The 27,499-nt window shown below is 36.3% G+C and overlaps 1 protein-coding gene, 2 long non-coding RNA genes and 1 other non-coding gene across 4 annotated transcripts; 2 read left to right on the top strand and 2 right to left on the bottom strand.

Annotated features, from left to right (window-relative positions):
- Positions 1-4,932: 4,932 nt before the first annotated feature.
- On the top strand, positions 4,933-6,399 carry LOC113307874. The gene is made up of 3 exons (XR_003339361.1): positions 4,933-5,238; positions 5,359-5,901; positions 6,094-6,399. It is a non-coding gene; the product is annotated as an uncharacterized LOC113307874 (long non-coding RNA).
- Positions 6,400-11,192: 4,793 nt separating this feature from the next.
- On the bottom strand, positions 11,193-12,526 carry LOC113313815. Its single transcript, XR_003342056.1, has 4 exons — positions 12,382-12,526; positions 12,231-12,296; positions 11,847-12,128; positions 11,193-11,658 (listed from the first exon to the last, which is right to left on the bottom strand). It is a non-coding gene; the product is annotated as an uncharacterized LOC113313815 (long non-coding RNA).
- An 80-nt stretch (positions 12,527-12,606) lies between these two features.
- Positions 12,607-12,678, top strand: TRNAK-UUU. The gene has a single exon. It is a non-coding gene; the product is annotated as a tRNA-Lys (tRNA).
- Positions 12,679-12,872: 194 nt separating this feature from the next.
- LOC113308475 lies at positions 12,873-21,738 on the bottom strand. Its single transcript, XM_026556944.1, has 14 exons — positions 21,102-21,738; positions 20,612-20,949; positions 20,375-20,473; positions 19,642-19,738; positions 19,477-19,538; positions 19,263-19,365; positions 18,174-18,365; positions 17,836-17,956; positions 17,490-17,707; positions 15,927-16,938; positions 14,428-14,975; positions 14,138-14,254; positions 13,726-14,033; positions 12,873-13,613 (listed from the first exon to the last, which is right to left on the bottom strand). The coding sequence occupies exons 1-14, from the start codon at positions 21,576-21,578 to the stop codon at positions 13,142-13,144; spliced, it is 4,164 nt and encodes a 1,387-aa protein (XP_026412729.1). The 5' UTR covers positions 21,579-21,738; the 3' UTR covers positions 12,873-13,141.
- Positions 21,739-27,499: the final 5,761 nt, after the last annotated feature.

Raw genomic sequence — 27,499 nt, 5'->3', positions numbered from 1 at the left:
GAATATAAGACCGGATTATCAATTGGTTCCTGTTCACCTTGATTATTATCAAAAGACGGAACAAAAACTTTAGGATTTTTCTGTGGGAGACAGATTGATCCTTTGATAGACTTGTCTGTGTGGGACATATTTGTTTATTGTCAAAGCCTACGATTTTGGGTCGTAGCAACTCTTAGTTGTGGGTGAGATCAGCTAAGGGAATCAAGTGCACAGTATCCTGTTGGGATCAGAGGCGTAGGGAGTACAATTGTACCTTGGATCAGTGGGAGACTGATTGGGGTTCAACTATAATCCAGTCCGAAGTTAGCTTGGAGTGGGCTAGTGTCTGTAACGGCTTAATACAGTGTGTATTCAATCTGGACTAGGTCCCGTGGTTTTTCTGCATTTGCGGTTTCCTCGTTAACAAAATTTCTGGTGTCTGTGTTATTTCAGTTTCCGCATTATATTGTTTTATCTTTATGATTGAAATAATACAGGTTGTGCGTTTAGATCATCAATTGGTATAATCCAACCTTTGGTTTTCGATTGTCATTGATTGATCCTTGGACATTGGTCTTTGGTACCGTCTAAGTTATTCCTTGTATTTGATTAGTACTCACAGTTTCTGTTTGAGGAAATCAAATCAAGAGAGAGATATATAAACTCGTTGATATACTTTTAATTGATTGAGTCTTGTTGATTCTCTTAAAAGTATATTCGAGTTTGTCCATATAGATTGCTAAGCGAAATATTGGGTGGTGTTGTTAGACCCTCGCTTTTTCAGTAACCACTACCGCTAAAAAAGAATTCGAACACAGGACAATATACGACTAGGAAAAATCCAGCCGTAAATAACCTGTTGCGGATATGATTTATCAATCTCGTATGCATCGACTATTTAACGGCTGAGAGTTCTAAAATATCCCAACCTTAACACTTATAAACGGATGGGAGTTCTTAAATATCCCAACCGTGATACATATACACGGCTGGGAAACCAATAGATCCCAACCGTAAGACTTATTTATGGCTGGGAATACAAGAACTCCCAGCCGTAAGCATTTTCAGAAACTGTTTTTTCAGACCTAAAATTCTCGAAACCAACTGAATAATCAATAAAACGTTTAAATAAAGAGTGAGTATTTCAATTCATACCTTATTTGTTGTCATATCAGGAGTATCGGCGGCTTGTGCATCTCCTTCATTCACTTCCTCTTCATATTCACATTCTACTTCATTTGTTGAAGTTGGTTTCTCTGCTTCTGGAGGAGGTTGATTCGACGAAGATTGACATAGATTTTCCATTGCTTTCATGGTTTTATAGAATGAGTTTAACGACGACGATTTTTTTTTCCAATCGACAATTAATCATTTCAAACAAAGAATAAAAGAAGAAGGAGGAAAAGAGAAAGAAGACAGTGAAGCAAGAAGAAGAAGAAATAGGAGAGTGGTGGGACGGTTTTTTTTTTCTTTTAATGATTTTCCAGTTTTTTCTTCTTTTAATGATTTTTCAGTTTATTTTATTTTTATTAGATTAATTAGCTACTGGAAGGGTAGAAGTGTATTAAGTGAAAATGATTGAGGGTGTTTTTGAACTTTTACATAAATCTGATCTTCCCCTATACCGTTTAGCTTCCACTTAGTACTTTAAGCCCCCAAAATCCCAGCCCTACAACCCCAATAATAGAGTTCTAAAAAAACTTAAATGAGTTTAATCTCGAGGATTAATGAAAAATGAAAAATCATAGTAGATCTAAACTATTACAATTTAATTTCCAATTGTGAATTAACTTTTATCCCAAAATTAAAAATTATCGTAATCTTTTATATTTATTCGCGAATGTTTAATCCCGAGGATTAATCTATAGGTTTTGCCATGGACTGTTTTGTGTTTGATGTAAATTTTGACTTTGATTGCTTACTCACAGATTTCAATGATATGGTTCATTTCAAGTAACATCAGTAGTTCCATACCCGGCTATGCTCATCCCACAAGTTCTGGTTTCACTTAGTTGATTATCATTCACAACGAAAGAAGTCAGAGTAGACACATATATCTCAGTATAGAACTCCGCAGAGGTGTAAAATGAGCTTGACAGGAACTCATGCCATTGCTCGAAGGCTCGAACCACTTCATGCACATAAATAAACTAAAAAACACATATTAAATGTTTGGTATGTTGCTGGATTCAGATGGAAGTATCAATATTTGTATGCATTAAAATCATTTATCCACAAATGATTTTGGTTTTGAAATCAATTACTTGGTCACGCTACACCCTCTTCTTTATTTAGTATGGATGAGTATTATGTTTGTAATTGTCTAAATCAATTACTTGATTCATAATGAAGTAAACCAATAGGAAATCTCAAATCTACCGATAAAAAAATAAATAATCTCAATAGCCCAATGAATCAAACATCCCTGCTTCAAAAAAAAATTAAAGTAAAATCAAACACCCCAACAAATGTCGTGCTGCATAGTTGACCGCCGAGTATATATGATTAAAAATTTGTTGACGCCCTATAGATGACCGTCTAAACATAACGGTGCAAGTGGAAGTTTATATGCTGGATTCACCTCCCTGATGCGACACCATTTGTGCATTACTATGGGTAGGAAATACCATTAGGTCCTAAGAATAATATATTAGAAAGAGTCTAGTCCAATTGATCCAGTCAAATGTCTGTTTGGTCCTATTTGGTACTATAAATTATAGTTTGGTCCTAAAAATTATTGCTTGGTCCTGGGCTGATGTCATGGATGAAGTAAATGTCACCTTGTAGTGGCACAAACACCCTTTTGGATAAACACCATATATATAGTCAAAATGTAAGACAGAATAAATCATTCTCATATTTACTTTCTCTCTCATCTTTCCAGATCTAATCTCTCTCTTTTTCTTTCTTCTTCTTTTTCCTCCTGTTAATGGCGTCTCCATTTTTTTTCTTCTCTTTTTCTTCCTGCTGCTGTAAACGATGGTGATGAAGGTGAAAATCGATTTATATATTTAGATCGGTAGTTGTAGACGATGAATACGATGATGTTGGTACTGTTGAATACGATTTTTTAGGATTTTTTTTTTCTTTTTTCTGCTGCTGTTGACGATGAAGGTGATGAAGATATGTTGTTGTTGTTGTTGTTGTTGTTGTTGTTGTCGACGATGAAGACGATGGTGTTAATCTTGATTTTGATGATGATGATGAAGATCTGCTACTGCCGTTGATGATGAAGACGGTGGTGCTTTTGAAGACGAAGATGTTGCTGTTGTTGTTGAAGACGACGAAGATGATGAAGATGTTGATGCTGCAGTTCATTCCAGAAATGAACTCTGCTTTTACATGGAGTTCATTCCAGAAATGAAGTCTGTTTTTATAAGGAGTTCATTTCTGGAATGAAGTCGGTTTTGTTTAGGTTGTTATATGGACTTCATTTCTGGGACGAACTCTGTTTTTTAGGTTTTTGTATGGACTTCATTTCTGGAATGAAGTCTGTTTTTTTAGGTTTTTGTATAGACTTCATTTCTGGAATGAAGTCTGTTTATTTAGGTTGTTATATGGAGTTCATTTCTGGAATGAAGTCTGTTTATTTAGGTTGTTATATGGACTTCATTTCTGGAATGAACTCTGTTTTCTGAGGTTTTTATATGGACTTTATTTTTGGAATGAACTCTGTTTTCTTAGGTTTTTATATGGACTTCATTTCTGAAATGAACTCTGCTTTTTTAGGTTTTTGTATGGAGTTTATTTCTGGAATGAAGTCTGTTTTTTTTTAGGTTTTTGTATGGACTTCATTTCTGGAATGAACCACTACAAGAAAATAAATAAAAATTAACACGAAAGGATATTTTTGTCAGTTTAATATTTTTAAATAATTATGGACCAAACAGTAAAGGCGTTTGACCGAAGGACCAAATAAACATGAGCCCACCTAAAAAAGGACCAAACGATATCGTGATGTGTCTAGCATCATCTAATTGGTGCGGCCATCCTCCCCTTCATAATGAAGTAAACCAATAGGAAATCTCAAATCTACCGATAAAAAGATAAATAATCTCAATAGCCCAATGAATCAAGAGCTATCGTCATGGAAATCCAAGGTTTGAGTCAACCATTATTGACGGACAGAGTCAACTGGGTGTTCTTGGTTGGCACGAAATCGGTGTGAAATAACATTCTAGTCCCTTAGAGCAACTGCAGTGGTGCGATCAAAACCAAAGATCAAAGATCAAAAAAAAAGACCAAAATTTGGGTTTAGTCCGTGTTGTGACGCAACGGTACATGATTAAAATTTCATCAGGCGGACTTTAAAAGTCCGCCCCATTTTTTTTTTTGTAAAATTTCATCAGGCGGACTTTAAAAGTCCGCCCCATTTTTTGTAAATTTCATCAGGCGGACTTTAAAAGTCCGCCCCATTAAAATTTCATCAGGCGGACTTTAAAAGTCCGCCCCATTCTTTGCAACTTTCATCAGGCGGACTTTAAAAGTCCGCCTCATTCTTTTTTTTTATTTATTTAATTAAAATTTCATCGGGCGTAATTTAAATCTCCGCCCGTTAACAAGCGTACTTTAAATTTACGCCCAGCAACAAGCGTACTTTAAATTTACGCCCGACTATATTAGAATTTGGGATTCGATCGCGACCATATTTGGTCTGGAATTTGATCTTTGGTTGGGATTTGATCTTTACTCCGTCCCACTGTGTTACGATCTCATCCCAAATTTTTGGTTATACTCGCCCAGTGTGGATGCTCTTAAGATGTTAACTTAACGTAACCATGTATGGGGTGGGTTAATAAGAACCCGATGACTAACTGCCTAGCACATTTTTTTTTTTTTGTTTTCTTTTTCCTTCTTTCCCCCTCATTTTTTTTTTCTTCTTCTTCGTCGGATGAAACCTATTAGAAAGTTTCAGGCTTATTTTATTAACCAGATCTCTACGGTAACTTCCGATACAACTCTATGTTACTGCGGAATTTTTCTTCATAAGTTGTGAGAAATCCAAATACAGTTCTTTCTAGTTTATATTGAAATTTTCATACTGTAATCATCTCTAAAGTAGGATTAAGTTCATGTTGCATATGGTTCTTTATTTGATGTCAAATAACAACTAGAGGAATAACAAGTTATGTATCAATGCATCATCTCGCATTTTCTTCGTTATATTAATCTGGGTGTCAATTCTTCATGCCAAGGGTTTGTCTTTCAATGAGACATCTGGGGCCATACCATTTTCACTATCAAAGAATTGGAGACATTGTAAGCTTCTATTTCCATTGGGTGGTTCAAATTTATCGGCCGGATTTAGGAGGCCTTCTATACGGTGAGTTTAAAAGTTTTCATATTAATACTGATTTAGCTTGAAAACGTTTTTGATAGAATGGAGGAGTAATTGACAAGCGGGTATGTGAGGTAGGGAGCAATTGAACTTGCTCAGATGTTGTTTGATAAAAAGCCTGAGAAGGATTTTTATCTCGCACTGTTCTAATTGATGGGTACTAAGTGTGGAAAGGTTGAGATTGCTCTTGAAGATTTTGATAACATGCCAGGCCGGAATTCGGTCTCTTAGGATGCAAAGACTAATACATGTCGTTGGTAAAGATGGTGTTACTTTGTTGTAGGGTTTGGCTAAAAAATAGCAGGGTAAGAAATTGTATTCACATGATACAGGTAGTATTGTCCATGCTTTGTGTTTTAGTCCAAATATTTTAGTGGGAACGTACAAGGAAGAGTGGAACTGATTGTTTACAGAAATCATTTGAAGTGCATACCTTGTGGATTGTATTATCCAGCTATGCGTATGTGAGGGAAAGCTGCAATTAAGCTCTTCGAGGCAATGCAGAAACTTATAATGATTAGCACCGGATCGGACCACGTTTGCAGTTTTGCTTAGTGCATGTCGTCTGAAAGGTCCGTTAAGAAGTAAGTTGTAACCTTAAAACTTATTTGTTTTCTTCTAATCCAGGTGGCTTATTATGTTGCTGCCTTGAACTTAGAACAATAGAATTAATATGCAACCAATTTGATTGAATGAGAAAGTTATTTCAGCGGAGAATTTTAGTGAACTCAATTTCTTATTTTGAAAAAGTAAAAGAAGCTGTGTAATCAATTCAGGTTAGAGTGGGGTGTAGCTGAAAGCTTGAAGTAGGATCCAACCAAATGAAAACTACTCTTACAGCAGTACTGGGGAAGTGTTGCAGGATCTGTGGCGTTGGCAGGGTTTTACTGTTTTGTGGTTATGTTTATTTCCTAACAAGACTATTTCAAGAGTTGCCAAATCGATGTATTTTGATAGTAGTTTTGCTGTTATGTCTTTTGGTTTCCGTTAGTCCCGTAATGGACGTGTTGTTCTTGTGTTTTTAACTGCACAGTCCGTGTACTATAACTTTCAATGATGTGAGAATTAGCCCTGTAGCTTTGACGGAATTTCTTAGCATTGGACGAACATTTTAAGACACTTGCTTCATATGCGCTTTTTTACTAGACTTCAAAAGTGATGGATTACTGCTTCTTGATATGTAGGTTATCTAGATGTCTCTTGCTTACTTTTGGGGCCTAATGGCTTATATAGCAGGCATGACGACATGAAGACTTTTTGTTTGGCTATTAGCATACAAGCTGTCACAAGTAGTTTTCTGTTGTATCTTACAGACTTTTACTGCTTTATACCATGATAGTGACATTACATACAAAAGCCAAACACACACACCGTGCAAGCGGTCATCTAGTAGTCTATTCTTCTGTGATTTTATCTATCGGTGAAATTCTTTCGCATGTTGAAAAGCAATCAGCTAATTGCCTAATTGGATTGATACCTTCAACTTTGTCACAGATTCCAAACTTGAAAATCTTAAGTTTCACCAAGTTTTCATTTCTTGGCAATTTAATATTCTCTATGTTTTTTACCGAAATGCAAATTGTCTGGACCTAGACTTATCTTGAATGAAGTTATACAATATTTGTAAGTACTCATCTCATTTTTTGACTTATTGTAAAATTCTTGGTTTGTTGCCAGTATTTTTTGGTTGGTGTATATAGTTTACCCTTTTTTTTTAACCTTACTGCCTACCGCAAGTACCTGTTTTAATTTATACAACTGCCAAAGTCAGTAGCCCATTATATTTTACAACTGCCAAAGTCAGTAAAGGGTGAGAAACACTCAACTGCAACACTCTATTCTGAACTTTCATTTCCATTTCCTCCAAACTTTTTTACAGAGAAAATAACTTTGATAAAGAAGAAACGATCTCAAATTTCAATTTGTGGGTAGCAAAAATTGGTTTAACACCTAGATGATTAATTCAATACTAATTCCTCACCGTAACATGTCCATATCTAATAGTATTAACAGTTGCAGCTTGAATAAACTCTTTTAAAATGTTCAAATACCAAGTCCAAGTAACTTACGAGCAAACATTTACTATAAAGCTAATATTTGGTCATCACAATCGGGGTGTACGAATTCATGCTCATCTATTTACTATAAATTTAACTCACTAAGACATGTCCATAAAGCAGTGGCAAGCTGCAGTTAAAGAACAAAAGAGAACTGGTTTTGAAATGGGAGGGACACAATATACGAAACAACTTGGAATCACTAGAATACCAGAATCATCGATAGACTCTGTCATGGAGTAGTTTCTATGCTAACCAGGCCCTCTTCAATGGCACACAAGCCTCCCATATACTTGCATTATCCACATGATGTTACTGTCATGAGTTTAGGAGTCAAAATGATGGGTTTGAAGAGTCAGGTAATGGTTTATTTGTAGTTGGAATCTGAATCGAAGATGATGAAAGGTTTGGGTTTTGTTTTTCTATGAGAATCGAGGATGATTGAATTGGATGGATGGAATGATTTTGTGAATGTTTGAATGATGATGGGTTTCTACTACTAGGTCTTAATACATTAATAATCATGATCAAAATTATACTACCGCAACAGAAGATTAAGGAGTAACTATGGTTGAGTTATCACCTATAGTCCAGGGGTAATATTGGAAGGAAAAAATGAAACTTAAGAAATAACAACTTTGGTTGATTCAAACGTTGTCTTTCCATGACCCTTGACCCAATACTTTGGATTTCCATGAGGATTGCTGAATCAAACATCCCTGCTTCAAAAAAAATTTAAGTAAAATCAAACACCCCAACGAAGGTCGTGCTGCATAGTTGATCGCCTATATATACGAGTATATATAATATGATTAAAAATTTGTTGACGCCCTATAGATGACCGTCTAAACATAACGGTGCAAGTGGAAGTTTATATGCTGGATTCACCTCCCTGATGCGACCCCATCTCTGCATTAGCATCATCTAATTGGTAACGGCCACCCTACCCTTCATATTGGCATTAGAATTTTACATTTTCTTATCAGTTTGAAGTAATTATGATTCAAATATTTTGTTTGAATTAGAATTTCTGTTTCAAAAACTACCAGCTGTTTTGAGGAGGAATCGGTTACATTGCCCTCCTCCCCTCATTTTGCTGCCTACATTGAAAATAAAACACCACATATACTTAAGGTATTGGTATTAAAAATACGTAAGTATGAAGAAGAAGAGACTGTTAACTTATTCAGAGAGCCAATTGAGATATTGCATTAACCTATCAGACCAGTGTTTAGTCTCTAATCCTGGATAATTCTTCAACCACAACCCGTTTTCCTGTGCAAATGGTCAAATATATCTATTGAACTACTGGTATGCAAGTCATAGCAATGGATATGAACACCGTACCTGCATGTCTTCATGTTTTATGTAGGATGGTTTCCGTATTAGTGAGACAGTTTACTGCATCTAATTGCAGTTGAATATGTTGGAAAACGATTAATAAAAAAATAATTTTTTTAAATTTTAATAAAAACTTATAATTTATTGTTTTATTCTGTGAATGAAACTTTTTAGTCCCACATTGTGGAGTTTTCAATTTTTAATAGTTTTAAGAAACTATATAAACTTTTTAGTCCCACATCGGGGAGTTTTTCTTCTTAAGTTGTATTTGTCAATTATATAAACAAATTCACTATTTTTGTAAAATCTATGGGAAATGGGTTGTTCTATATTTGGAGGGACCCCTAAGGGAAAAAACATTTTATATTGTCAAGCTCAAATTGAGCATCTACTACATATGCTAGTAGTAGGTGTAGTTGTAGTAGGGTGTTTTATCCTGGAGATATCCGTCTTGTGAGGGCTATAGCATCACTCTTGAGTGTAGCCGGGCGCTAATGTCTTAAGGGCAACGTGTTGAACACGTGACTCACTCTGTTTTTCCAAAATTTTTCCTTGTTGCTGTTACGGAGATATGGGGAGCTCGTCCGTTTCATCAAATCGATCACTTTCATTATAAAAGAGCTAAATATCAATAACTTTTACTTATTTGATTTTTCCTTGTTTTTGATTATTGCACCCAACAGAATATTGGAACAAAATTGTCTTTCCTATTCTAGTACTAAAGCAATTAGAAAGAATATCAGTCGAAATAGATGCATGATTTCTCACTAATCATAGCCACACTAAAATCAGTTGCTATCTGCTGCCTTATTTTATATCATGATCGGCCATCTTATAGTATAGATTCAGAAACATGTTGCCTTCCCTGCCCCCATTCCTACAAACTGTTCTTTTTTTCCTTCTTTTTTCTTTTTTGCTATTTTAGTCTGAACATGGCATATATGTACATTATCTTTCTGATAGGACTAGAAGCCCAACCTGATGCGTAGCAAGGGTTACTATCTAGTTTTGATGGAATGTGCAGGGGAAACAAGAATAAAATAAAGTGGAAGACGGTTATTCGACGGTAAAATGGGGTCCTCAGTTTTGATGCTTCCACCTAGGGCGGAACATGGTTTCGATTTTTCACTGGAATAGGACCGAACCAGACCAATTAGGAAGAAACCAAACCGAATCATTTACTAATGGAATTGGTTATGGTGTAGAAAGTGGAAAACCGATAGTGTTGGTTTTGGTTTGGTTTGGTTTGACCTCTAAAACCAAACCAAAAACCATTGGAAACCGATTAATTTTTAAACCTAGTTTCTACAGTTGATTTAGTATTAGATTCTACCCACTGATTTAGAGGATAAATAGAAATCCTAAATCTAATATTTCATTATGATACTCTCCCTCTTTCTCTTTCTCATTCTCTCAGTCGTCTCCCTTCTCCACCCACAACTACAGCGGCCACTGCTGCTATTCGACTTTCTTCTTCCCGTCTTCCTTCTTTTTTGTTTGTCATTAACTAAATTAAGATATATTATGTATCTTCTTTTGATCTCTGGATTTAGAGTAAGCTTTAACTATTCTTGATATTATTTTTATTTATTTTTTGTCTGTAAATTTTTGTAAACCAATACTCTCTGCAGCAGCTATGATTTTTTTTTTTTCTGTAAATTTGTGTAATTTTTTTTTTGTTTGACATGATTATTGGTTAACCAAAAATCACGGGGACAAACCGAAATCGGCTGGAACCATTTGGAAACCGAACCAATTGTTATTGGATTGGTTTGGTTTAGATTTTTAGAAATCGATAATATTGATTTCGGTTTTGGTTTGGCTAAAAACCGAACCAAAACCGATCATGAACAACCACCCGTTTTCACCAAAAGTCAACGTCTTAGACCCAAAAGTATGTTACTTCATGTCTATTTTGATTGTCTCAGAACACGCTTCATGAATGTTTTAACTATGAGTTGGAAAACAACTAACAGACTTGCGTCTTTTATATGCATATAAATGGCCCAATAATATTTTCTTTTTTCAAGTTCTTTTTCTTGAAAGATATTGATGAGAGTTTGTATTTCTAAGAAGAAAGTTATAATACTAATAGGATGTTGGAGTAAACTACTGTTGTGCATAGTGCTGTTACCCTTGCTGTTGAAAAACAAAACAAAACAAAAAAGTGCCTTAAGAATAAAACAGTAAGCCATAATAAGACGAGTAATAAAAATTATAAGAAATTGGAGTGATTTTTTTTTTTAAATAGTTTTGTATGGTTGAAGATGCTGAACAGACGAATGAGCAAAACCTAAGCGTACACTGCAAATATCATAATTGGGAACGTTCCTTCTTTGTCAGATGAGTCCTCTAATATGCCAAGCTCTACCGTAAGAGCATTTCTATTTCATCTCCATAAATCCTCCATCAGCACTGCAGGATGTACACATCTACTCAATTAGTAAGGACTGACGGCAAGTTGTGAAGTAAAGTTGTGAAGTTCACGAAACAAACTTATATTATATTGTATGAAACATAAAATAAACATATTGTTGTCCGAATAATGCACCGGTAGTTAAATCCCTTTTTCATAAATCATAATTTCAGTGTGACGTTTTACATCTTCTAGATACACAAGTATGGATGCACATCTTCCAACAGCTGAACCATTTTGTCGGACGTCCTAGTTACTTCCTTCTCCAACATCATGTACTGGTCCATTGTGGCTTGAGTTGGCAGATGATTGACGAATTTGGAGTATTGATAACTATCGTGGTACTGGGAAATATCAACTCTTAGCCTTTGGAGTTTAGCAAGTGCGCTACGTTTTTCTCTTTTGACACCTTGTAGGCGTTTGTCGTCATCATCATCACTTAGTAATTTTTGCAGCATCCGGTTCTTAATATCCTCTGGGAGGGCGTCAGGAGATTTTATTAAAAAATCTGACATTTCGGTTTTCATCTGTTTCAAGCAACGAACAAACAAATGTCAATAGAAAAATGGTTTATGCTTTTCAACGGCATTGATAACATATGATCAGCTATAAGAATTACAAGCGGCTTTTCAGCTGAAACAACCTAATATGTTATATATGATGATCACAAGGCACCAAAAATAGTTTAAAAGAAACAATAGGAAGTATTTCTAACCTGCAGTAGTGGTATTTTTGCTCTCAATTTCTTGTAAGAGGCATTCAGATAAATTCGTCGAGTCTCATTATCGAGACCAACCAGTCGTCTCAAATTCCTGGAAAAAAGAAAGACAAGATATCATCAAAGCACTACCAAATTCTAAAACTTCAAATTGAGATATCTCAAAAATTATAATATTTATCTAAAAATCTATATCACGAGTTCTTTATGAATAGCGTGTTTATCTTATCATCCTGGGAAAAAATTGTCGGATTCTTCAAAATATCTCTCATACGATCCCTGGAAAACAATTGAATCAAATTAGGGTACGGAAAATCAAATTGAAAAACACTAATTAATCAAAAGGTATTAAAATTAACCCTAGCAAGATTCAAGATATACCTGTGAGCTTCAGAATATTTATAGTCTTCACGGCGACCGTTCTTGAACAATTAATCGAAAGACATCCTAAAATACGGAGTAATATGTTAGAAGAAAGAATCAATTAATCTATAACGAGATATCTTGAACATAAATCGATCAAGATTCATACCTATTAGCTTTCTGGTGAAACTTTTCCGTAGAACTCTTGTTAGCTTTCTGGTTGGCACTCATCGTTGGTTGGTTTCGTTAGTTTTCTCAGGGTTCTCTCTCCAAAAGATAAACGCTGGCAATAAGGAGACTCATACTATGCCAGGCAGAATCCATTGCTTTTGTGATATCTCAAGAGAAAAAAACGCAATATATGTCTTTTCCACGCCAACAAGCTGTCACAGCAGCCGACTTAGCTCAGTGGTAGAGCGCGTGACTTTTAATCCCGTGGTCAAGGGTTCGATCCCCTTAGTCGGCGATGATTTCTTTTTTTTTGAAGCGTTCAATGAATTTTATTTTTGTGCACTGGACCATTCCCAGTTACGAGACAAGTTTCTTTTGAGTTTAGTAATTTACACACCGAGTTGATTCATCCCCATCATATAACTGAGTTTTCAAGAATCCGATCAGAAATAAATAAAATCCTAATTCCATTGGAGTATTACACTGCTGTTTTGGTATTCTGTCATACTTCCCCGATCAAAATTGACTACATCCAGTATACATTCCCTAAATTCTAGTCTCAAGTTACTGGAGCAGCCCTCAACTATATACAGTTCAAGTAAGTTAAGTTAGCTACGGGAGCATACTATGCCAGCAACATCTGTCACCTTGTGATATCTCGATGCCAGTTAACTGCATGCTGGAACAGCACTTGGGTGTGAATCATTAGAAGACCCTTCCATACCGGTCACATCCCAGGTTCAGGATTCTGGTGAGGATCATATATAAACCCGGTTTGGGTCCTCACGAGCTACTGCTGCCCAATAAGCAGAACTATGCGATGTTGCAGGAACATAAGCTTGACATAAAGGATCATATGATAATGGGGGAGGAGTGCGATGTAATGGAGGAAGAGCATGAACTGATGCATCATACAGTGAACTGTGTGGAGTATGATGCGGCGGAGGAAGAGCACGAAATGATGCATCATTGACTAATCTTGGAGGATATTGTAGTGGTATGTATGATGACCCAGAGTTTTGTGTTTCAGGAAGACCATGAGATGGCTCAATGGCATATGTTGTTGCTGCTGCATGTGATGGATGCGTAGAGTAATAACTTGCACCACCAAATTGTTGAGTGAGTTGTTTTTCCTGCTCTCTTTTCCTCTCCACTGGTAGTAATTGAGGATTGTACTCATTTTCGCCAACTTTTGCTCCCTGACTTTCCACATCTGGTGCAGCTCTGTGCCTATCATAGAATGGTGAAAGGAGCGTCAGATATTAAGGTTCCAATTGGCAAAAGAGCTGAAAATAAAGCAGAAACTCAGATTAACACGTGTTGTGTATCATATGCAGGATACCTGGTGTAAGGATTATGAGCAGGTATCAATGCATTTTCACGCGAGTATGTGCGGCGCCCTTCCATGCCAAAATATGGGTTAGTCCAATGTTTTTGAGCAGCTGAATGAATATATCCAGACATGGGAGGTGGTGGAGTACCATGACCTCGGTGAAATGCTGGTGAAGCATATGGATCATTTGGTGGTGGCAACCTTGATGGTTGTCGATTCTGATAGACTTCAATTGGCGGTGATTGTCGAGGTGGAGCCCCAAGCACAGACACTGTTGGACAACCAATGGGATGAAATAGAGCAAAAAGTTTCTTTGCCTGCATTTAAATAGCAGAATCCGTCAAAAAAGAAACCCAAAGTTTCAATATAACCAACCAAATCCAATGAATGACGAACAACCAATTAAGTGACAGCACCATACCTGACAGTTACTGAGCTTTTGTTGGAACTTTGTACCACCATGGTAGTTTTCTTTGATAGCGTGTTTGAAAACACTCTCAGGCAAAGGTAAGCATTCCCTGAAAATGTTGAATCTCACCTACAAAAATAAAGCAATCCTAAGATTTACAGTTTAAAGTATGGAAATTGGAAATGCACCGATTTTCCATATCTCACATCTATAAAGTAGCTACTATATCTACATTTATTCTATCATTTATGATTCAGTTGGAAATTATAAAAATCCAGGGAACCCATGAGTCAGATAGTTACCTGTGCCGGAAATCTTCCTCCAAAAGCAGCTGGCTCCAAGTCACGCTCTCCTCTAGATGTAGCTTTATATACACCATAAAGAAGCTTTAGGTTAACATCAAAGAGGAAAAGCATTGCACCCGGATTTATGTTCTCTACGACATAAATTTTCCCAAGAGGGAGTCCAAAAACACTGTACTTAAAGATTTCCGGTTTTGTCTTGGCATTGCATAAAAATATGAAACCCGGTTCATGCTCATCATTATAATGATCTCTCTCTTCTATGTGCTGGTCTGTTGCTTCTTGTTCTTTTCCTACTCCATGGCATTTATTTTCACTCTTCTTTTCAATTGCTACACCTTCTGCAGCAGCAGTGACACTGGTGGTAGAAGTAGAAAACGAGTCTGGAACAATAAGAGCAGGAGTAGCATGAAGAGTCTTCATCTTGTTCACATCTGTAGATCTTTTTACTAAACTTCTGCTCACAGCCAGGTGGTTGCTAGATGTGCCAGTAGTTGTAGAATTATCACCCCCACCAGTCATCTCTTTTCTCCGGACCATCTTCAGAACTATCAAAAGAAAAATGGAGAATTATTTACAGAGTGAAACTTGAAGAAACAAAGGGAACTTACAAAGAAATCCCCCACCATAAAGAAAAACAGGATATTGCAAACATGCAGAGTAGAAAATGGCAGAGAAAGCTATTTTGGCAGGAGATGAATAGCACTACCAAATGCAACTACAGTCAATGACAGGGAGTGCTGAAATAAGGCAAGTGCTAGTCTAAAATGAGTGACCATGGCCAAAACAAGGAGCGAGAGTGATTGAGCAACAACAAGAATTTTTATTTGTTTTTACTCTTTTTTTGTTTTTTTGAGGTTTGGTCGAATGCGTCCCTTCTTTTCGTTTCCTCTCTTCTTTGATTAATAAATTCCCTGCTTGGGTTTGCCATAAAAATAGAAGAAGAAAAACGAAAGCAGACTGAGCAATAACATAAGTCGGTCAAGTAGACGTCACTCTGCCATTGAACACCACAGGAGTACAAGGAGGTTCAGTACAAGTAGAAAATCATAGGTCACACAGGGTTGGAACTTGTCGAGGTTTGTTTGAGTTAGAAGTTAACCAGACCCCAACTCCCGCCGAGGTTTCTAGAGACCCATTGATGAGACCAAAATTGAACACCACGTATTACTATGTACGTAGGTCGACCAAGTAGACGTCACTCTGCCATTGAACACCACAGGAGTACAAGGAGGCTCAGTACAAGTAGAAAATCATAGGTCACACACACAGGGTTGGAACTTGTCGGAGGTTGGTTTGAGTTAGAAGTTAGCCAGACCCCAAGTCCTAACCGAGGTTTCTAGAGACCCATTGCTGAGACCGAAATAGAACACCACGCATCACTATGTACGTATGAACCTTTCTGCAATCTGCAATATGACTCTAGTCCCTCGTAAACAATACAGAATCCCTGTTGTCATCTTAACCGATTTGAAGAGGGCTAGATGGTGAATCATTACCTTCATCTGCAACAACAGCCACTGCTGTCTCCTTGGTTTTCTTCTGCCGACCTCTTTTGCTTGGTTCAGGCTTTGGCAAGCAATCACCTCCACTACCACGTTTAGGTTTGGGCTTAGCGGTAAAAGTTCTTGAAGTTTTAACCACTTCCTTTACTGCGTCTTTTGTCACAACATTGCCTTCATCTGCAACATCAAGTTTCATTTTATCCACAGATTCAATCTTCTTACACTCAGATTTTTCTGCATTTCCTGAAAAGTCTGAACCTTTCGTCTTCAAGCGTTTGTTCATCTGCTTAAACTCCCCCTCAATTTCTAAAACGTCATCCAACATGTCAGAATTGTCAGTCCCATCTTTAGCGACTTCAATCATGTTTTTGGGCATATCAAAACCCTCAATCTCTTCACTTGGGTCCTCATCATTCTCCTTCCCAGCCTGGAATTGGATATCTTCTTCAACATCAAGTTTCATTTTATCCACAGATTCAATACTCTTACACTCAGATTTTTCTGCATTTCCTGAAAAGTCTGAACCTTTCGTCTTCATGTGTTTGTTCATCTGCTTAAACTCCCCCTCAATTTTTAAAACGTCATCCAACATGTCAGAATTGTCACTCCCATCTTTAGCGACTCCAATCATGTTTTCGGGCTTATCAAAACCCTCAATCTCTTCACTTGGGTCCTCATCATTCTCCTTCCCAGCCTGGAATTGGAGATCTTCTGCAACATCAAGTTTCATCTCCTCCAAAGATTCATTACTCTTAAACTCAGATTTTTCTGCATTTGCTGATAAGACTGAACCTTTCGTCTTCAAGCGTTTGTTCATCTGCTTAGGCTCCCCCTCGATTTCTAAAATGTCATCCAACATGTCAGAATTGTCACTCCCATCTTTAGCGACTCCAATCATGTTTACGGGCTTATTAAAAACCCCGGTCTCTTCACTTGCGTCCTCATCATTCTCCTCCTCAGCCTGGCGTTGGAGATCTTCTATGACAGCCATCAGCTCTCTGTTAACCTGTCACAAACTCATGGTTAAACCCCAAGCTCACCAAAGCAAATTCCAGCATATCAAGGCTTTAATTTCTTAACAAAGCAGAAGTCCAACCACATACATAATTTTTTACTCTAGTCAGAACTTTCAGGTCCCACACCTGTTTCCGCAAATCGGTCTACATCTGATTAAAAGGATTTCGAAATTTCCAAGCTACTAGAGAGAAAAGACAAATTCGAAGAGCGGGGTCTATCTAATACTAAGATTCTTAATAACAGCCTGGAAGCCATCAAGGCCAGTGATGGAGCAGCATGATAGTTCTTAACAGTTTTAAAATGTTCATCATAAGAAAGCAGAAAATTAATCAGTAATTAATAGGATTATGAAACATATCGATATCTCTAAAAAGGAGAACAAGTAGAACTAACAATTTATAGCGGTTCGGAAGAAGACTAGTTAAGCTGATTTCTACCTTCAATCAAAATAGCATCTTTGAGGAACAAAAAGAGTAATCCCGAACTTAGCTACTCTATGATCACCAATGGAGATCATGTTACAAATTAATATTTTCATACCTGAGGGTTTTGAAGGAACTCAGATAGGTCCATTGGGCAAGATGGGCACTTCATTATTGACTTTTGTGCTCGAAGTGATCTTCCCTGACAAAAGTACCTCTTTCTGACAGAACTTTTACCAGCAAAAACACTCTCTAAACAAGGCTTGCAAAAGTTGTGAGCACATGGAGTTGTCAGAGGACTATTCATCACTTCCCGACAAAGTTGACATTTCAATGCTGCATGATTGAGAAACAGGAAAGACCTTAGAAAGAAGGTATGATAAGAACAAAAACCTTATGAAGACCAGTCACCTTGGATCCGGCATTTTGTTCACAATAGAGAAAGAGAAAAAGAGAGATCAAACCGTTCAGAAGCTGATTCCTGTCGGACTTATTCTGCGCCTTTTTTTGTGCTCTCTCTAAATCTTCAAAAGTTTCTGTCTGCACAGGTTTGTTACTATTATCATCATCTTGATTCTCTAAAACCTGCGTCATTATCATTGTTATCATTATTCCCTATGCAGGAGCTCGATCGTGATAACCAGATAATCAAGAACTGGAAGAAACAAAATAGAACCCATAACTTATTTTACTAAATTATCATGAACCCAAGAATTTCACTCTTTATTACTAACTCTAAAAACCCCCATAAATGAAAAACCAAAACAAATAAGATCTGTAGAAATGAAAAGGATTAACTAACCATAAAATCTTTATCTGGGTTGTAATCTTCAATTGAAATGACATCCCATGATGACATATTTACCTTACAAACAGCAATTTCCACTGTTGTCTGTAAATTATTCCCACGCTCACTTTCTGTTATAGTTGTACATGATGCAGCAGCAGCAGTATTAGGTGGAGGTTTTTTCCATTTCCAACAGCAATCTTCCTCCTAAAAGTCATTGAAATTCTCAGTTTCTCTTCTATTTTAACATTCATAGAATACTTCAAAATAGAATGGAGAGACCCACTTGAACGGATTCAAAATACTTCCACCATAGGAGCTTGGATCCAGGTACAATAAGTTTCTCCGTAGCATCATGTTATTCTCATCTTCTCGAAACATGTTATTCCATTGAAGGTTTGTTTCTTAGTTTGGCAAGTGAGGTATAGCTGCAATTAGTAACTTAGGGAAAAGAGGACAAGCTGTGTCACTAATTGTTATTTTTGCTAGTCTGTAAATCATTTGTTTTTGCCAGTGGAATAGCATAAGAGGATATAAAGCTATTTTCCATTTGCCATTATGTGAAAATGTGACAAGAAGACAATAACATTATATTCAAATACAAGAGTAATTCGTTCCAAGAAATTGTGAGAAAAGTCAAATCTATTTTGTTCTATTGGGCTTCAAAAGGAAATGTGTTTTGAGTACTGTTTCTCATAACCATTGGGACTCTTTAACTGTAACTTCTATGTAAGTTGAATGGAACTGTTGGAGACAGTCTACTTTATATTGCTAAGTGAGTTTCTTGTTCTTTTTTTGGTGTTTTTGTGGGGTGATGTTGAGTTCTCAGAGTTTACCTGTTCTTCAGCATGTTATGAGACGTTTCTAATTTTAAGATCTTGCCTTATCCAAAAAAAAAAAAGTGCTCAAATATAACAGCTATTCTAATGTAAAAATATCTAAGAGAGGATTGAAAATTAAGGAAATTGAGAGTACAAGATAATGTTTATATGCTAAAATGATTGTATATCTGAAACTAAAACAGCAATATCTAGAGGGAAAGCAATTCTAGATGAGGAGAATACTCAGTTGAGAAATAGTTGTATAAACAACAATGTAACTCACATCATAATCCCAAGATGGACTGTCCTTTCTATCTGTAATATTGGTTGCTCTTTTAAGCTCCTTAATAACAGGCAGAGGTCTAGGAAGGTCCCCACGTCCGTCACTACAGTTGATGTTGCAGTAATAAAGTTAGAAATATTACTTGACAGCCCTAAATTGCTTTTATCAGGGAGAGAGAAGGAAATGAAACATGACGAGAAGAAAAACGGAGTACCTTGACCAAGGAGCAGGTTCATTGTCACACCGAACAAAGAGATACCTACAGACTTTATGGCCCTGTAAAATGACACTTTTTCATTAGATCTACCTAAATTGGCAAGAAAGAAAAAGACATGTGCTCAGGGAATAAGGTTAGAAGACAAAAAGAAACTGCCACAACTTGAATCCCAATTTTTCGCCAACATTTTTCTATTCTGTAAACTCCGCATCTCAGCCCATTTAGTGGAGCATATGACGAGCGCTTCTCCTTGTGAGACCTGAAAGTTTAAACTTGTGATCGTGAAAGCTTAACATATATAAATCAAGAAACAAGTTCAATTAAAAGAGAATTTAAGTGGATGTACAGCACACAGTAATCTCAAACATAAATATTATTGATTAAAATGAACTATTGTTGCAGTACCCATGTTTCATGGCAGGCTAACTAAAAATTCAAAACATAATCACCAATTTCCATGCCAACTTTTGTTTCAGCATCTTTATGCCTGTCGAAATCTTTTGATAACTCTTGGCCACAGTATTAATTTGGTCTAATTCCCATTTGTTAGAAAGAGCAAGAAATAATCTTTATGGAAAAAAGAAGAAGAAGTGACATCTCGATAAAAAGCCGTAATAAGCAAATATTGAGTGCCCATTTAAGAAGGATGCACATGTAGGCTGTCTGATATAATCTGCTAGCACGACTTAGTGGAAAAGTTATTAATGTAACATAAGCAGTACAAGGGTAGAATCAGCATAAAATGGCACTCAGAGTCCTAGCATTGGTAAATTGACTGGTAAATTTCTAGGCACGATATTACCAATTATAACTGCTTCACTTTTAACAGCTAATGCTGAATGAGTCAACTTGCCAAGAAATGAAAAGGAAGAATAAGAAAGAATCAATCACATACCGCACCACACGGACTGGGTATCCTCTCAGGAAACTGACACGCAGAGCTTCATTAGATTTCTCATACGACTGGTTATTGCCATCGAGATCCCTTCCCCCACTGTTTACAAGATAAAGTAATAAATCAAATTAGGCAATGAATCTCGGCAATTCAACGGTAACATGAGAGTGCAACTGACCAAGACTAAGACATAAAGCACGTATGTACAATATCAGGACAAGAGATTTAAAGATTAACCTTCCGGTGTAAAGGAACCAGTCTCCATGGTTGTCATTGTCTTCATAGTCCCCTGATAGAGCCACAGATTTTGCACCATACTCCCCTACCATTACAATACCCTGATTCATAGGATCCTTTTCAACAGGTATTCGTCCCAAGTGGCGGTGAGAACCTGAACCACTATTCTCTCCTCCCTTTGCCATACGAATTGCAGTCACAAGGGCTGCGTTAATCCTTGGTTGATTCACCATACTGTCAGGAATCTTACTGCGACACTCTGGGCAATTTTGTTTTCGTGGTTGCTGGTTTACCCATTTCTCGAAACATTTTAAACAGAAATTGTGACCACAAGGAGTCTGCAACCGATCAATTAACAACAAACTCACAAATTGAGTCCTACATCATCATAAATCCTTTCTTCTTTCATCAAATGAGGGTTTGAAAATTCCTAGAAAATCAATCAAACAATATACTATCAAAGAAAATGAAGTAATAAACATTTACTTACAGTAACAGGTTTATGAGGCAATTGCATGCAAATGAGACACATAAGCTTATCATGCAAAATATCCTTGACATCACTCTCCTTCTTCTTCATCTTCTTCTTGTTTTTTTCATCTTCATTTTCACAAGGATCCGAGACTTTAATCCCACTAATTAGTTCCTGCCGTTTCTTTGCTTTTTGCTGATCAGTTAGTGTAGTATCACTCTCAATAGCACAAATCACACTCACAAGTTGATTCAAAGAAGAATTGGTTGATGATGATGATGCACCAGCACTGAAATTGGGATTATGAATGAGTACATTGGAACAGTCAGGGCAATCCCATTGAAGAGTTGATGATAATGATTCTGGTGGTTTTGATAGACAATTGACATGCCATGGAGTAATACAAGTTTTACATTCTAGGGTTTCTACTTCTGGTGGTGTTGATTTGCAGAACATACAAATTCCATCTCCGTCGCATGGGAGTTGCGCAGTCATGGCGGTGGTGGTGGTGGTGGCGAGGGGATTTTATAAAGAGAAAATGTGGAAGGGCTTTGGATTTTCTCCCTATTTTGTTTTGCTTTTTGGGGAAAATATTACTACTACTTTTGGAAGGAAATATCTGCTGCAGTGCAGAAGGACTAAACATTTGACTTCATTAATGGACTGGTTGATGTTCTTTGATTTTCTGGTTCTGCTATCCCTGTCATTGTATTTGTATTTTATTCATATTTTTTTTTTTTATGTTCCTTCTTCCTATGCCACCTATTGGGAAATGGGGAATTAAGCATGCTTTTGCTCCTTCATCCTCACTGTTTTTTGTTCTATTTTTTTTTCAATTTCAAGATTTATTAGGGAGCAGTGGGAGGGCAGTGGACTAATTAACCCGGCTAGGGTCCAATAACATAGCTCAGTGGTATCCCATCAACTCCAGTAAGGAGGAAGTCAGTGGTTTGATCCCGCCGTCATAAAGGTTTGTAATAGATTAGTTGTATAGTGGGTTTAGTTGTGTTGGGTCTGACAGTGGGACCAGTCCAACTAGCTGGGTTCAGGTAGGAGTTGAGTCTGGCTTTCGCGTATCAAAAAAAAAAATAACCTGCCCAGTTTGAGACCTATCACTACGTGACAAAATAAGACATTTAAAAGAAAAAGGGAAAATCTCTTACCCAACTATTTTTTTTTTATTATTGGTAAATTTATTCCTGATTAATTAGTGTCAATTCTGGTGATTTGTAGATGTTTAATCAATTTAATCTATAAATCAACTAACGATAATTCATCATTGAAATATGAAATTTTTTTTGATTTCTTTTGACAAAAATCAATCCAGAATTGGTAGATGTTCATGCAGTCACAGGTCGATTCTGGGTTGATGTTTGTATTTGAAGATTAACACCTAGAATCGGTTCTTATTACTAACCACATAAACCGATTATTGGAATCGGAGGTTATAAATGTAAACATAGACTGATTATGTGATACTTTGATAAACAAAATATTTACCCATAGGCACATTACATAGTTCAGAAAATTAGCGCATTACATATGACGATTTAGTATTCGAATTTTTGAATCTTGCCCATCCATACATCGTGAATGAACCACCGTGCACGACAGTACAACACTGCATATTCCTTGTGGTGAATGAACTTCTTTTTCCCATTACGAATGCGTCGTAGGCCATTGAATTGTTTCAACTGTAATTAAATGAACTATTACATGTTATTATGTGAACATTAAACGGCGAGATACGTATAAAAATATGGGATTACTCACATTTTCACTAAGAGGATCATGTGGATGATGGTTGTACACCATTTTTATAAATCTAAGATACTCTCGCATTGCATTTTTTATGTATGTGAATCGAAACGCTGAGTCTCTCCATCTACTGTTTTTTGTATTCGTGGTGCGCTCATAATAGCTCATAATAGAACTCTTTGACTCTCTTCTGAAACATTGCGTATCTTATTCCGGATCCCAATCCATTTTCCAACCTCTATTTGAGAAGTCTGTGAAGTAGAAGTACCTCTAAGTTACAAGTTTGGGGGAAAATGTGTTTGGAAAAAGGGGTGTCCTTATATAGATTAACACTACACGCTAGTTTTTTGAAATCAACCCACAGAACCGGCAGTTAATTATGTCCACATAGACATATTTGTTTCTTGCAAAATCATCTAAAATCTTCCTCGCAACAATCGGTTATAAGGAATCTTATGTAATCCGATTATTGTAAAAAAAAAACATACATGAAAAGTGTAATTTTTTCTTACAAAAATCGGACTATGTACATGTTTCACCATATAGACCAATTCTGTTAGGTGGTCAAAATTCTGAATTTTTTTCGTTTCAGAATCGGTCTGTAACTATATCTATATATACCGATTCTGAACCCTAGAAAAACAAGAGAATGAAATTCTCATAATCGGTCTTTGTTGCAAATAATATAGACCGATTCTGAAATTGTAATGCTGGAGAAAATGAACAATCGGTTTTTATCTAGTAACACGTATACCAATTATAGATAAATAAACAGGGAAAATACCATCATTTTTGGCCCAAATTGTAGTCATTTTGTCGCGTCTTAGGCAAACACAACAATTTTAAAACCAACTAAATTCATCAATTCATAAACTAACGAAACAAAATAACATAATTCGAATAAATATAAGTTTAATATATAGGAATCTTCTTTGCTCCTTGATTGCATAACTGCGAGAGTAAGTGGTAAACTTTAATATCTACATGCGTGTTAGAGCATTGCTCATTTGAACCCACCAAGCATTGGTATATCAAGGTTGGTTGTCATATTTTAGTATCAAAACTCAAAGTTGTTTGATTAGATACTAGAATCAACTTCGTTAGGCTAGACTAGGAAGTCTAGAAATGTTTAGACATATAAGTATTACTCTGAATTCAAGACCTGAAGATTCTGAAGATGTATCGACATCAACGAAGACATCATCCTTCTACTTAGAGTTAGTAATACAAGACTTGACTTGTTTCCATTATACATACATTATTTTCAGGTCGTTTAGATTGAAAATATAACATGCGAAGTTATATATATGAAACTCTATTATTAGAGACTTGATCATTTTATTTTGATCAAAGTATCAAAGAAGAATATCCAAGTTTTTTCACGACTTAGGTATATTGAACTACAAAGTAAAGCGTCTATCTTTTGAACTTCGTAACTGGGACAATGACATAATCTTTGTAAGTTATTACTGGATTATGTAATTAACTTAGAATTGATTTCATGCCTAAAAGACTTAGGATTGAACAATCGTCTATCGTGATTGTTTACTGTCTAAGATTATGAGTTTGTTGGTCGGGACCATATATGCTGCGATTGGGTGTTGCAAAGGATTAATGGAAGATCTCGTTAACACGTCTGGAGTTTGTTGGTCGGAAAATAAGATTTTAGAAGAAAAATTATTAAGAATAATAGAAATGGGCTAAGACCGGAGTACCAGTTTCATGTCACTTGGACACAAGGCCGAGGTTGGCAAAATAAACCTTCTCTTACGGAAATAGAAAATCTATTAGCGGACCAAGAGATGATTTAGCAGTATCTCTATTAGGGATGAAGAAGAGGCACTCTTCAGTAATGAAAGTAGGGGAAACTTTAGAAAGAAAGATAAGGGAGGCAGACCTAAAAATCCGCGTGAGAAGAAATCTCGTACAGGGGGAGCTCATACGAGTGAGTATTCACCGGATTCTTCGAATGAATCTGATAGATGACAAGACCGTAGATGTTATCCAGCCACCCGCGGCCAACCTGTAGATAAGCGAGTGGATGATCAAATTTAATTTGTATGGAATTGATGGACATTTAATCTAAGTTATGGTTCCGTCACTTCCCAAAAGATTGTCGGTTTAAGAAATAGAAGCCAATGGAAGGAAATTTGGTGATGGTAGATGGTTGTCAATATGATACTGGAGAAGAACGGGATATGCAAGCACCAGTAGCCCTAACTGAATTGGCTGAACCAGAAGTAGACTTCGATAAATCCTGGAAGTGAATAATCACTAGCTGCAGTTTTTGACAGTGGAGGAGTGAACTACTAGTACGACTGGATCGACGATTCCGAATTACCAATAGATCAGATTGGTAAAACGGCGATTTTCCCTCGTCAAAGCAGCCGGAGAAGGTACATCAGGTGCCCGCTGATAAAACAAGGCCGGGAAAATATGTGACAGTGGACACCACAAAAGAGTATGTTGGGTATGCTCCGGCCAAAGATGTAACTACATATGGAATTAAGCTGATAAGTGTGCAGTGTGCGCTTGTTCTGTAACTTCAGTTTGATGGCTACCCAAAAAACGTGCATTCAAACTTGGGTACAAAATGCACTCGAACTTGGGTACAATACAAACCAAATTCATATGCTAGATACCAGAAAGCATTTTGTACAAAATACACTGGGTACAAATGCCAGAAAAAAATACATTCAAACTTGGGCACAAACCAAATTCAAATGACAGAAACCAAAACACACTGCCACATGCAGTCATAGGGAACAATAAAATGATGATTTCTCAAAATCATCTATTCTTCTCCAATTTTCTTCACATGTTCTTCCTAGTTGCACAAATCTTTCAGTACCAGGAAACTGTCGACGTGTAAAATCCCAACATGAATCAGGGGAAAAAATGCTCTGTGAAAAGTGATTACAACTTCTGAATCCCTGCTATAAACACAGATATCTCCATTTGAACAGAAGCATATGAGTTCATCGGTATTACTAAGGGCTAAAAACGTGAAACGATGACCATGACCAGCAATATGAAATTGCCTACTCCAGGTTGCCCCTTTTCCTTCTTTCTTAAGTGACCATTATAAGTTTTAAGTTTATAGATACGTGATTATAGAATTGTGAACTTCATGATAATCACACGATAAATATGCAAGTAGATATTATTAAAAATACATGGTAGCGCTAGTCCGTAGTACGACAAGATCATTTTTGTAGCAGCAGATTTACCTTGTGGAGGTCATTGTGTCTCTCTCTTCATCTTAGTCGTAATGAGTAATTTCTTAGACACAACATTGATAGTTATTGTGTCTCTTTCATATGTAGAGAGAGGACCAAGTTCCCAAAGTTGTAGCAATAAGCTTTAGATCTTGACTGTCCATCAAGGAAGAGATAATTAGGAAATAACCCCTTATAGAAACCTAAGATGTTTAGCAATATCCAGATTACCACATGGGAAAATGAGACAATTCGACCTAATGGAAATTATCTTACATTCTCTTACTGGTCCATGAGATAATTTAAATAATGGTTAAACATCGAAAACATAAGGCGCACATAATTGCTAAACAAAATTTAATGGTTAACATAATACCTTGATCAAGTACATTGTCCTGTTATCAACATGTTCCCTTCCATGTACCACAATATATGTACCTCGGTCAACTAGGCCTTAAATAGGAGTATCATAATGGTCCAGTGATGTCTTTAAGAAAGACGATTTCTGTTAACAATCATCCACTCACATAAATGTATATTAAACATGGATAAATAAATATATCTAGAATAACATCGATAAGAGCTCAATAAGTGTTCAAAAATAAGCACATGAACTAGTTGAATTCAATAATCAGTTACTCCCACTGACCTAAAATTTCAATCTTTTCTTAAAAAGGTAATTGTTTAATAAGTTCATATGTGGATGCAGTTGTGCTTAAATGGTAATTAAACAACTATTGTTTCTGAATTACTTGATTCACATATAGATACTCAAGGTTCATGTGTTTTGTTCCTTTTGTATCATATAATACTTTAACGCTACGAAGCTAAGACGATAAATTTCAGCGGTGTAGGGACAAACTTAAATCTCAAAGTCTCGTAGTCAAAAATATTCAAACTCAATTGTGAAACTAAAATTAATGGATTCTTCCTTTATAGAATCCTTACATCCACCAAAATTGAAGTTTGAAAATCCAATCAACTCTAATTAGATTGGTTAAATAATTGTAGGGCATAATTCAACATTATCATCTCAGGATTCTTGATGACTTTCCCGTAAATTGTTCTTTCGATTCATTAGGCATTTAACTAACGCACCAACATCTCGTTATGTGTTCCATACTAGAATTAAGACATAATGAAGATTAAATTTATATCTTCTATTCAATATGACACAAAATTTGCTAGATATGTTGAAATCTCAAAAATTCTTCAAAAATTTGATATGTGCTTTATATGATAGCTTTAATAATCCACATGATATGTACTATCACATGGTAAGCTTCATTGATATCCTTTATTTCAAAATAAATAAATAAATGAGATTTGCATAAAGTCAAGACCACTACTCGTAAGTAGTATGTCTTAACATACAAGACCAAGAGTATGAATTTCTCCCATTGATCTTGAGGTATATGCATAAATCTTGTAATAATTTCA

Source organism: Papaver somniferum, chromosome 9 (assembly GCF_003573695.1).
Source record: "Papaver somniferum cultivar HN1 chromosome 9, ASM357369v1, whole genome shotgun sequence".
Classification (NCBI taxonomy): Eukaryota; Viridiplantae; Streptophyta; class Magnoliopsida; order Ranunculales; family Papaveraceae; genus Papaver; species Papaver somniferum.
The sequence above is the reverse complement of the archived record's forward strand: the minus strand, read 5'-3'. Positions and strand labels throughout refer to the sequence as shown.

Coding starts and splice junctions, on each gene's coding strand:
- LOC113308475 (XM_026556944.1), bottom strand. CDS start 21,578: ATGACTGCGCAACTCCCATGCGACGGAGATGGAATTTGTATGTTCTGC. Junction 19,539..19,641: donor GGCGAAAAATTGGGATTCAA/GTTGTGGCAGTT, acceptor GTCATTTTACAG/GGCCATAAAGTCTGTAGGTA. Junction 14,034..14,137: donor AAAAGCTCAGTAACTGTCAG/GTATGGTGCTGT, acceptor ATTTAAATGCAG/GCAAAGAAACTTTTTGCTCT.